Source organism: Hippocampus comes, unplaced genomic scaffold (assembly GCF_001891065.2).
Source record: "Hippocampus comes isolate QL1 unplaced genomic scaffold, H_comes_QL1_v1.1 scaffold9, whole genome shotgun sequence".
In the NCBI taxonomy this organism is placed as follows: Eukaryota; Metazoa; Chordata; class Actinopteri; order Syngnathiformes; family Syngnathidae; genus Hippocampus; species Hippocampus comes.
The window spans coordinates 5,348,770-5,359,747 of record NW_017805275.1 but is presented as its reverse complement, the minus strand read 5'-3'; the positions used below and the strand labels follow the sequence as shown (position 1 = coordinate 5,359,747).

Here is a 10,978-nt window from a genome sequence, read left to right as displayed (position 1 = left end):
GACATAAACCGGTCCGTGGGGCAAAAAAGGTTGAGGGCCCCTGATGTACAGTATTTGTAGTTGTCGCTAATGTCGGAATACGAGACTTTTATTGTGAAGCGCTATGCGGAAGTCCTACTGAAGTGTGGTTGTTTAATGTCTGAGCTTCCGCTGTCGCGATAGCAAACATGGCGGCGTCCGCAAATCCAGCTGTCGTCGACCAAACACCGACGACAGCCCCCTCGGGAAGACAAAGCATCCCGTTTGACCCGTCAAAGCCTCCGGTCATCGAGGGCTTCAGCCCTTTACGGGTGGTCAAAGATGAAACATTGAAAGAAAAGTTCTTGCGCAAAACCAAGGACAACCCGTTCGTCCCAATAGGTGAGTTACACAAGCCCTGCCATTTACGATCAAGTTTTTATTTGTATTTTTTTAATCCTACATAGCATCAAGCGAAACTTCGTCTAGGACCTCGCTTCTTAGGCAAAGTTGATAAAGGACATCATTAATTGATGCTGCTCCCATATGTTGCTCATTTTAGCCACTGTGGCTTAGATGGGCATGAAGGTACAATTGATCGTTTTTCATTTGATTAGTTATTTTTTTGGTTTCTCAGTAAATCTGTTAGTCGTGCTAGTACAGTATACGCTTGTCTAGGATACATTGTTTACTGGTCAATTTTTGAGGGCAATAAACTATAGAGTCCAATATTTGTCAGATGAAAAATCAGGTAACGATTAATCAGCCGATTAATGGAAAAAAAATATATATTATGGATAAAATAACTTCTTTGTTGCTTCGTATACTCGTATGCTCGTATACTTACAAAAACAAAGACATGAATTAGAAGATTTGACTGTTTTATAATTTTTGAAATCAGCACCAAAAAATGTTCATTGCAGATTATAAAACCACATTTGCCTGATTAAACAGCCTATGAATTACAACTATAGAATGAATAAAATAATGTTTGGGTCCCTTAACGCTGACCGCGGGTTTGAGTTGCAGTGTAATGTTTGACAATTTCTTTGTCTTATGTTGTACTGTGTAAAGAAAAAAAAAAAAAAGTGAATATTAAATCAACCGGGCGATTAATTGGTCGGTCCCTACCCAATAGGTTACGAACAGCACCTAAAGAAGTTGTTTAGATTCAGATTCAGAAAACTTTATTGATCCCCATGGGGCAATTAGAGTTGTGCAAGAGCAGCTTATGACAGAGACAGTCAGAGCAAAGGAAAAACATAGGATGAGAGTAGGGCTGTAGGCTTAGCACTTGAGGTAGTGGTTCCAGCAACAAAACAGTATTGCACATCGAGCAGTATTGCACAGTAAGGACACAGTAAAGACAGTATTGCACAGTGAAAACAGTTTAGCACGAGAACTGGGCAGTTTGCACTATATATACTGACTAGTTCCAGATTTTCTGCTGACCTACATACAAAATCGGTTCCATCGCTTCATGTATTAACTGCTGTAACATTATAATCGCTTGTTCACTGATACCAACTAAAGTAACGAATGCATGCTGAGCTAATGCCACTTTTTTGTACGTCTCCAAGGTTGCTTGGGGACGGCGGGAGCGTTGATGTATGGCCTCCGAGCGTTCCACCAGGGCAAAACCAGGCAGTCACAATTGTTGATGCGGGGCCGCATCTTCGCCCAAGGCTTCACCGTCGCCGCACTCATCGTTGGCGTCGTTGCCGCCGCACTCAAACCCAAACAGTGAGCAAGAGGCGGCACTGCAACTGTACATTCTTCCATTCACAGATTCACTCACAGACTGTTTTAAGGAATGGAATACTGTAGTGCAAATATACACCGTATAGACATTATCCATATACCAATGAGTAGGACAGCCTTATTTATTGTTGGGAAAGAGATTTTGGTCATTTCAAATGTGGCTTACCCAAGAGATACTGTGCTGTATTTTCTCTGCTTTGATGTAATTATTTTATTAAAATGATACCCCCACGTAAGTGCCTTTGAAATAGATATGTCATGCAAAATAAAAATATGGTCAATTGGAATGTATTAATTTTGGTATTAGCATACGGAACAGTCGTTTGGGAATTGTAGTTTACATTATTGCGCAATATTTTGTGACACACACACACACACACATGCTAAAAGTAATACACTTGAAAACTAATGAAAAATCTAAAACTATTATAATCTAGGCAACTATCCATTTGCTATAGTGCTTGCCCTAACTATTAGGTTCTGACTTTGGACAAGAGTTGTAGTACACCCTGGACTAGTTTCCAGTTAGTCGCAGAACATTGTGATACCCATGGCTAATTTAGCATCTCCACTGAGCGTAACATCCATGTGAAGCCAGAGTTTGTCGTTATATTGAAGGGAAGGAAATACTGTGCAAATTGACCAGGGTTATTCGAAAAGTCACTTTCAAACATATAAGACTAATAAGTTGAGTATAGGTGTACAGAGTCCTGTCCTCTCATGTAGACCCCAAGGCAGTTGCTAAAGGACAAAATTGAATACAATCTGTTCACTGGCCCGAGTTGACTTTCAAGTTCTAATTTCATCACTATAGTTTCCTGTATTAAGTCACGTAAAGTGTAATTATTTTAAGTATGTACACTTCCATTTCTGTTTGAATGGTTATCATGTTTCTCTTCTGTCCGTTTCCTTTGCAAGGCAGCAACATAGTGCATAGTGGTTTTGTTTTCACTTTTATTTCCCGAAAATGTAGACCTCCCAATTTCTACCAGTTTTGGGGAGGTTCTCGTCAAGTTTAGAGAACTTTGCTGTTTAGATATTTGGATTTGCGCTCCCAAAAAATACATTAAAAAAAAAGCACCGAAAAATGCCGTGTGCATTACAATAAAATCAGTTCGACATATTTCTTAATTCAATTTTTTCGGGGAAAAATTACAAATTTTTGTTTGTTTTAAATACGTAGCTATTAGGAACTAGTCTTCTGTAAAATATTTTCCAATCAGTAAGGAAGGCATTCCTTTCACTTTTGGAATTAAAGCTAATAAACTAAATTTTGTATGATATTCAAATTTTTTACATGCATTACATCTATCATACAAAGACACATTACTACAAGTGATTATTTCTATTTTTTTATTGACCAATTCTCTTCACATTCACTTTCCTCAGTTTTCATAATATCCAAATAGGCAACATGTGAAAGTTGACACTGAGTCGATTGTAGCTTATAAAATGTGGATGAAATGAGAAACTAACTCAAGCCTTCTAATTGTCAATTTTGATGCAATAACAAAATTGCTCGGTTGGGGATTACTTTTGCTGCTGCTTTTAACTGTCCAAATGAAGTCCAAGTCATCTTCATCTTTTCATTGAAGATGACATTTCAACCGTATTGGCTTACAACAAACATTCTAAAGTTGGTGGTTCTACATTACTGAGAGGCAAGTGTGGTTACAATCTGCAAGTACCTGACTAGTGAAGAACAACCTGAAGCATATAAAAAAAAATAAAAGTCCACTCCAAATCTTGGCAGAGGCATGCATTAAAATTGATCAAAGTAATCATAATTTAAAAGGGTAAGAAATGTTAACTTACAGTAACAATATATTCTGCAGTAATAAGACAAATCTAATAATAATAACAGAACAGTTCATGATCCCTCAAGGGTGAGAGTTCAAAAGTATAGGCATCAAGAAAGGTGGGAAGGTCGTATACTAGTTGGGAGTTTTGTGGAAAAGGGGGATCGCAAACATTTTGTGATATGAGGTGCAGTGACAAGTGAAAAGGCAAAGTAAGCGCGAGCGAGTCCGCCCCCTAGCGGACAAGAGGGGTCTGTTTGAGCGAGATGAGCACCGAGCGCATCCGGGACACGTCCTTGGCCTGCTTGTTGGTCTTGGGGTTGAAGTCACACAGGTGGGCCACTCGCTCCCATGGCGACGCGGGGCCATCGCCGTCGCTCTCGGCCAGGAAGGCCTCCTCTGACGCTCTGCGAGTGAGAGGGCCGATGTTAGCACGCCCATTTTTGACACGCTACTGCACGTCAAGCCACAAATGCACAAACGAACTGTCAAGACCCAAACCTTGGAACTCAGGCTATGGAATTGGTGCAGTTAATTAGCCCTTTTTATTTTAAATGCATACAGTATTGTTTTATGAACGGTGGCACAGTGGATTTGTTGACCAGTGTTTTTTTCCCCGAATAATCGGAAAAACAAAACTCCCAACTTTTTAATTTCCATCCCTTTCCTCAAAAAGAGGACATTATTTCAAATTGACAATGCAGAAGATGCACAAAAATAAATTGCTTACGATTTCAGTTATAGATTTGATTAGTCACGTCAGAAAGTTTTCCAAGGTAAAAATAGATGTTTGAAAATCTCAAGTGGAGGGACTGCAGAAATCTGACAATATTCACTGATGACAGGCTGACAACGATTTGGACAATTTTAAGTTAAACAAGTTATCAATTAATTGCTTCATCTCTAATTAATTTAGTTTATTAATAATTGGTTAATTCATTTACTGCAAATAATCGCATAAATATAACCAATTACATAAATATAATTCAACAATCAGTAATTATAAAATTACAGTAAAATTTATTCTAAAAATTTAAAAATAATAATTATTGATATTTTGCTACATACAAGATTTAACTTTTAAATCATGTTGAAATTATTGTTCCTTCTCACCCCCCATTACCTACGACTCACCTGGCCAAGGTGTATATTTTACAAATCTAACGTGGTCAAGTTTGAGCAGCCCTGAGCAAGAGCATGTGTCAGTTGTATTTCTGGTCCCTTACCTAATATGTTCTGTGTTGCACCAAAATATTTGCGCCTGCATTTCATTACATATTCTCATTTTATGTAGGATAATTAGCTTTGATTGGAAGTTGAGGAAAAACTGTCAACATTTTTTTGCAGGCTGTGTAAAATGACTCTCTTGCTACCTTTTTAGTGTCGGGGGATGCGTCTGGTGAGAGCGACTAAAAGGTGCCAGCGGGTGAGGAGGCGATCAACAGTGAAAAGCACAAGAGTTCTAAACCTACATAAAGCCTATTAGATCAGAGTTGGGCTGTTTGGAGAAAGCCTTGTCAGCAATCCTTAGTAGACAGGCAAGGCCAAGTGAGCAGGAAAGAGAAAGGAGACAGGGAGAAGAGGGTCAGTGCCACACAACAGGTAAACATGTTAGACTCTACTACTACTAAAGGAGGGATGGTCACGCAAACGACAATGAATTGGTGAACAGAAAAAAGTGGGGAAAACGCGCGCTACCGTGTCAAAATTGGGCAGAGTCTGTAGGAAAGTGTGAAAGAAGGACAGGTTAGCTGCACAAAATGGGGAGGTAAAACAAAGACCAGGATACACACTGTGACAAAAGGCTACGATTATATAGAGGAAAAATATACATTTCATGCGCACCAGAAATGGCAAAACAAGCAACTATGATGTATATATATACCCTTTCAATCACAGGACTTTTGATCATTATTAGAGGACTTGTCTTACTCACTTAACATACTGTAGTGTAAAATACTTTACAATTTTGAAAAAAATGATCCAATTGTGAAATAAAAACTAATGAAAAAAGGCACCTAGTCATAAATGCAATTCCAACAATAATGCAAACAAATCCGCGACTTTATCACCTCAACTTGTCATGTTTCATGAAACAACGATATGGAAACATTTGGACTGCACTTGTTAAGCACTGAACTTACAGTGCCTTGAAAAAGTATTTGCCCTCCTCCTGATTCCTGTGTTCTTGGCATATTTATCTCACACACAAAGATTTCTGTTCATCAAACCCATTTTAATATCACACAGAGACACCCCATGTTAATATAAAATGCAGTTTTGCGATAATTGCTGATGAGTCTTTCATATCGCTGTGGACCAATTTTGTCCCACTCTTCTTCACAGAATTAGTTTCTACCGCGCCATACTGGGGGGTTTTCTGGCATGAACTGCCCGTTTAAGGTCAAACCACGGCAAAGTCGGACTTTGACTGAGCCACTCCAAAACCTTAATTTTTTTTCGGGTGGCGGGGGGCATTCAGAAGTGGACTGGCTGGTGTGTTTCGTCCTGCTGCATGATCCAAGAGCGTTTCAGTTTGAGGGCGCAAAGGAATTGTCGGATGTTCTTCTTCAGGGTGTTTTCTGGTAGACAGCAGAATTCATTGTTCCATCAATCACAGCAAGTTATCTTGGTCCTGAGGTTGTAAAGCAGCCACAGACCATCACGCTGCCACCACCACGCTTCACTGTTGGCATAATGTTCTTTTTATCAAATGCGTGCCATTTTTACCCCAAACGGGCTGCACATTTTCCAAAAAGTTCCAATATTTCACTCATCCGTCCACAGAATGTTTTTACAAAAGTCTCGAGGATCATCAAGACATCTTTATGGCAAATGTAAGATGAGCCTTTGTTTGATTTTTGGACAGCAGTGGTTTTTGCCTGGGTACACTCCCACGATTGCCATTTTTGGCCAGTGTCTTTCTTATGGCAGAGCCGTGAACACTAAACTGAGGCCAGCGAGGTCTGGAGTTCTTTGGGTGTTGCTTTAGGTTCTTTTGCAACCTACTGGATGGGTGGTCGTTGCACTCTTGGGGTCATTTTAGTTGGTCGACCACTCCTGGAAATGTTTACCACGGTTCCCAGTTTTATCCAATTGTGAATAACGGCTCCGACAGTGGTTTGCGGAAGCCTCGGGGTCTTGGAAATGACTTTGTAACCTTTTCCAGACAGATAGATTTCAAAAACTGTATTTTCAAATTGAATGTATTTAATTTATAACTTTCTTGAGACCTTGTAGCCTACTTCACTTAGTCTGACAGATTCTATTTATGTGATTTCTTGAGGCAACAAATTTGGTGCTAGGGTGTTACCTGTAAAATTGAACTTTTTCCCAAAACTCTCATTAGTCAGTTACTTTGTGATTTAACAAGGGGGGGGGGGGCAATTACTTTTTCACATAGGGAAAGGTAGTTTTGGATTTTTATTTTTTGTGCCTTAAATTAAATTGGCATTTAGAAACTGCATTTTGTATTTCTTTGGGTATTCTGTGTGATATTGAAATTGGTTAGAGAAACTGAAACCTTTGTATGTGATAAATATTCAAAGAACACAGAAATCAGGAAAGGGGCAAATACTATTTCACAGCATCGTATGTAGAAACTATAAATAACCAAATAAAATATGTTAATGTAAAAAAAAAATTAAGCCCCAAAATCAACTGAAATAAAGCATATTTTAACTTCCAAATTGCAGCCTTTACTATTTGCATATTGCATTCTTCTGCAATCTAGTCTTCAGATTAACAACATGGCAGTGAGGACACTTCACAGATGCTTGTCATCAAAACATGCACTTGTTGACAGTTACTTGAGCCAGGGTGTGCAAACTGACCCTAAGACTCGAAAGTCAGCAGTCACCTGTTCTCGGAAATTTGCATTAAAGTTCCCATACATGTTCTGCTTTGTTAATTCTCATTCAGTCGACTTTAACCATACATAAATACTGGGCGGTGATAAAAGTTGCCACATTGTGGCGTAATGTTTGGGAATTATTTTCACGATGCAAAAGGCATTTTACTCTTGTTGCCCACGTAGACCTTCCACATGCCAACAGGTGGACATGTCTGACCCTACCAACCTGTTGTTGGCCTTGTTCTTCTCCATCTGCTCACTCTGGTGCACGTGCCAATCTTCAAGCTCCTTCTTGGCCTTCTCTCGCCACTCCGCCTCTGCCGCCTTGGATGCCGAGTCTTGAGAACAAAATAATGACTTGCTACATAACACTGTAGTTTGAAGAATAAAACGATTAGCAAGTAGCTGAGGTGTGGCTTATTGACTCACCTAAAGCCTCAAGGCGTTCTTTCTGTTCTTCCCTCCACTTGCGTAGACTTTCTGGCTCTTGCCTCTGAACATCCACCTGTGCGATGGCTGCGTAGTTGTCCGTGGGACCGTTGGACTCCTATTGGTGGACAGGAACGTGCCAGTTATGAAAGCAGTTACATGAAAACAGTTTGCTCGATGTGGGGAAAAAAGTATTTATTGTTATTTAGCATCACTTCTGTTTTGCCACGCGACATACAATTTGACCTTGTTTGGGAAAATGCCCAGGACAACGTTTCCAACAGAGCCAACACGTTTATTATGAGTATTAAATGTTGGTTATGTGAGAGCAACACGTTTATTATGAGTATTAAATGTTGGTTATGTGCATAAGAAAGTAAATACAACAAGAGCCATGAACACAATGTAATTGTGAATGTGTTAGTACAGCTACCTAGCTCAAGTAAAGCGAATGAGTACATAAGTGTGACTATATGTTGTTACTGAGCAAGACTGGATAACTTAATAACTTGCCTTCCTTAAAAATTAGTGAGGCCTCAATTTGAATGACTTTTTTTTGCTACAGCAACTAGGGACTTGTTCAAAATATTAAGACTGGCAAAGTAAATCTTGCATGCAAAATAATGGACTTATAACGACACCTCTGTAGCTGCCTCGACATTGGCGAGAACAAGCAACCCCTCAGCACGTGCATGGTAAAACAGAGGAGTGCACTCTTTTCGGGCCCAGAGTTAGCAGCTCATGTTCATCTCCAAAAAAAAAGTGAGGACAACACCGCCCAAATTCTGGACAGAGAGGACCACTGGTTTGAGAGAGATGTGAAAGTCATCTGCCAAACTCGAAAAGCCCTGTCGTCGTCACAGGAGGAGGGTTGCGCCGTTCCCTATCATACTGACATCTGTGTCTCCTGAATATCTCACCAAGGACATAAAGCTGGAGAAGCTTTTTAGACAAAAGACAACAAGTCCAGTTGCCTCGATTCCTAAGCACGTCATTTTTTTCTTTTTGTTTTGACCCACCTGAAACAGATCCCCGTTCACTGTGGCGGTCTCCTCTCCAAAAGGATCTAACATCATGACACGAAAACAAGAATTAAATAAGAAATTAATATTAACACACACCTTTTGGGGCGTGTTTGATGTCCATTCGTTGCTGCTCTGTCCCTGTTGTTACTGTGAAGAGTCATGCAAAAAATGCGGCAGCACCTGTTCGGCCTGCTGAAGCGACACAACTTCCGGGTTGATGAGTAAACGTTAAGACACCCACTCTTACTCATATCGCTGAAATTCTTTAGATGGTGTACGGTCAAAAAATGAATTATTAAACGAGGGGTGCGTGATTTAAATGTGCAAACGGCATTGCTGTTGAACAGAGCTATCAAACTAGCGTTGAGGCTATTACGCTAACCGGCTAAAGGTTTATAAATGGCAACATTGTCGCCAGTTGAGTGTCAACGTTACAGTAGCAAACATGACTGGTGCTATTGTTCTCCAAGTTGGTTAAGAGTTAAATCATTTCTATAAAAGTGAAGCTTTTATGTCTGCTCAGTGAGGCTACGTTAGCTTTCGTTAGCTCGTAGCTGTTAGCTGAACGGTCGGAAACTTGCCGTAGTTGCTCGTCGGTAGCACCGGGGGCTCTTGGCTTTCCGCCTCGTCCAACACCCCAAAGCCTCCGTCGTCGTTCTCTATACCCGCTATCTCACTCTCCTGCTGGGCTAAGAAGGCGGCGGCCGGGTCCTCTTCTGTCGGGTGTGCTCCGTTGTCAGCCATCTTCGTCTAAAGTGTTGCCTTGAAGTTTAACTCAGCTAAATGTGTGTGATCAAGGCAAACAAACCCTTGTTTAATCACCAGCGCCCCAACAACCGAGTAAATGATGAATATTAAACTTGCAATAGCAGGGAGGGTGATAAATGAAGCTAAAAACGTCAAAACGGCCTTGGATAAAACACTCGGCGATTTAAAGCCCTCACTGATGATTCATGATTTCTCCACTTGATTCAATCGTCGACGATGGAAACGACCAGTCGCCACAGGGTACGATATCTTGATATTTGGTGCCATCTGCTGGCCTTCATGACTGCTGCACTCGACCCCCCCCCCCCCCCCCCCCCCCCATCAGGTTTTGCTTTGAACTTGACGTTGCATGGACAATGCAGGGGTCACCCACCTTTTTGAAATTGAGAGCTAATTCTTGAGTAATTCTTGGGTCCAGTTTGATAAACACTTGTGTCGTAGAAAGGGTTCTGTCAGTCGTCATCTGTACCTGTGGGTAAAAAACAAAAATTAAATTTAGAAATTTAGAAATCAGACTGATTTCTAAATTTAGAAATCAATGGGCCTCTTCACCATAGGGGCGTGACTAACCATCCCCACCCAGTCCTCAAATAGGCCACGCTCAGCTTTTTAGCGCAGAGCAATTTCCCGGAGTCTTCACGGAGACTTCAGGGTTGTCTACCGCTGACGAAGCTTTGTGAGAGAAGCGAAACGTCCTTTTTTGTTTTTTGTTTTTTACCCACAGGTACAGATGACGACTGACAGAACCCTTTCTACGATGGAACTTTCCTGTACAACTGAGAGCCTCCACAAGCATAAACACTTGTGAGAAAAAAATCTCTACTCTCATTTAACTTATTTCAAACATGCAATGGTATTTCATCCATGTGAAGACACTAATGGTGTTAATAATTTTTCAAAAATAATTAAACAATGATTTAACAACGTAGGAAACAGATGGATATCGACATGCAACGAAAGGACAGAGCCAATTCCGTATGATGGAACATCACATGCTAAGTAGAAGCATAACTTTGGGTCACAGTGGATCCACACTTGATATAAAGTAATGCTTTTTTGGACGTCTGTTCACAGTCTGTGGTCCATTCACACTTAACATTTTGTTGGAGCAGCATGTTGAGTGAGTGCAGGACAGATGAGAGGTTTGCCAAAAACTTGGAGGAGTAATTTACAAGGCCTAGGAATGACTGTGGCTGGCTCATGTTTTCTGGCTTGGGAGCATTGTCAATCGTGTCAATTTTGTACTGAGTCTTATGCAGTTAACAGTTATCTGTTTTGTGTCCATAGTACTGTACTCAATACAACAATCTACTTTGGTTCGTGTATTTGGCTCCATGAGGTTTTGTGGTTCTGCTTCAACCTTAGGATGGAAGGCATTTGGGCAA

General features: G+C 40.5%; 2 protein-coding genes across 4 annotated transcripts; one reads left to right on the top strand and one right to left on the bottom strand.

Moving 5' to 3' along the window:
• Window positions 1–132: 132 nt before the first annotated feature.
• On the top strand, window positions 133–1,955 carry higd2a (HIG1 hypoxia inducible domain family, member 2A). Its single transcript, XM_019869913.1, has 2 exons — window positions 133–360; window positions 1,539–1,955. The coding sequence occupies exons 1-2, from the start codon at window positions 168–170 to the stop codon at window positions 1,703–1,705; spliced, it is 360 nt and encodes a 119-aa protein (XP_019725472.1). The 5' UTR covers window positions 133–167; the 3' UTR covers window positions 1,706–1,955.
• A 1,102-nt stretch (window positions 1,956–3,057) lies between these two features.
• On the bottom strand, window positions 3,058–9,814 carry cltb (clathrin, light chain B). 3 transcript variants are annotated; one of them, XM_019869911.1, is made up of 7 exons: window positions 9,690–9,812; window positions 9,407–9,604; window positions 8,820–8,866; window positions 7,801–7,918; window positions 7,598–7,709; window positions 4,991–5,044; window positions 3,058–3,925 (listed from the first exon to the last, which is right to left on the bottom strand). In XM_019869911.1, exons 2-7 carry the CDS (start codon window positions 9,567–9,569, stop codon window positions 3,754–3,756), a joined length of 666 nt encoding a protein of 221 aa, XP_019725470.1. In that variant the 5' UTR covers window positions 9,570–9,604; window positions 9,690–9,812; the 3' UTR covers window positions 3,058–3,753. The 3 variants fall into 3 exon arrangements, with proteins under 3 accessions (XP_019725470.1, XP_019725469.1, XP_019725471.1); XM_019869910.1 differs by having other exon boundaries at window positions 9,407–9,814; XM_019869912.1 differs by lacking the exon at window positions 4,991–5,044 and having other exon boundaries at window positions 9,407–9,810.
• Between the last annotated feature and the right edge of the window lie 1,164 nt (window positions 9,815–10,978).

What these genes read in the sequence shown, in the direction of transcription:
- higd2a (XM_019869913.1), top strand. Translation starts at nt 168, where the DNA reads ATGGCGGCGTCCGCAAATCCAGCTGTCGTCGACCAAACACCGACGACA. An exon ending in CAACCCGTTCGTCCCAATAG is followed by an intron (nt 361 to 1,538) that starts GTGAGTTACACA and finishes TACGTCTCCAAG; the next exon opens with GTTGCTTGGGGACGGCGGGA.
- cltb (XM_019869910.1), bottom strand. Translation starts at nt 9,569, where the DNA reads ATGGCTGACAACGGAGCACACCCGACAGAAGAGGACCCGGCCGCCGCC. An exon ending in GCTACCGACGAGCAACTACG is followed by an intron (nt 8,867 to 9,406) that starts GCAAGTTTCCGA and finishes TCATGATGTTAG; the next exon opens with ATCCTTTTGGAGAGGAGACC. An exon ending in TGAACGGGGATCTGTTTCAG is followed by an intron (nt 7,919 to 8,819) that starts GTGGGTCAAAAC and finishes GTCCACCAATAG; the next exon opens with GAGTCCAACGGTCCCACGGA.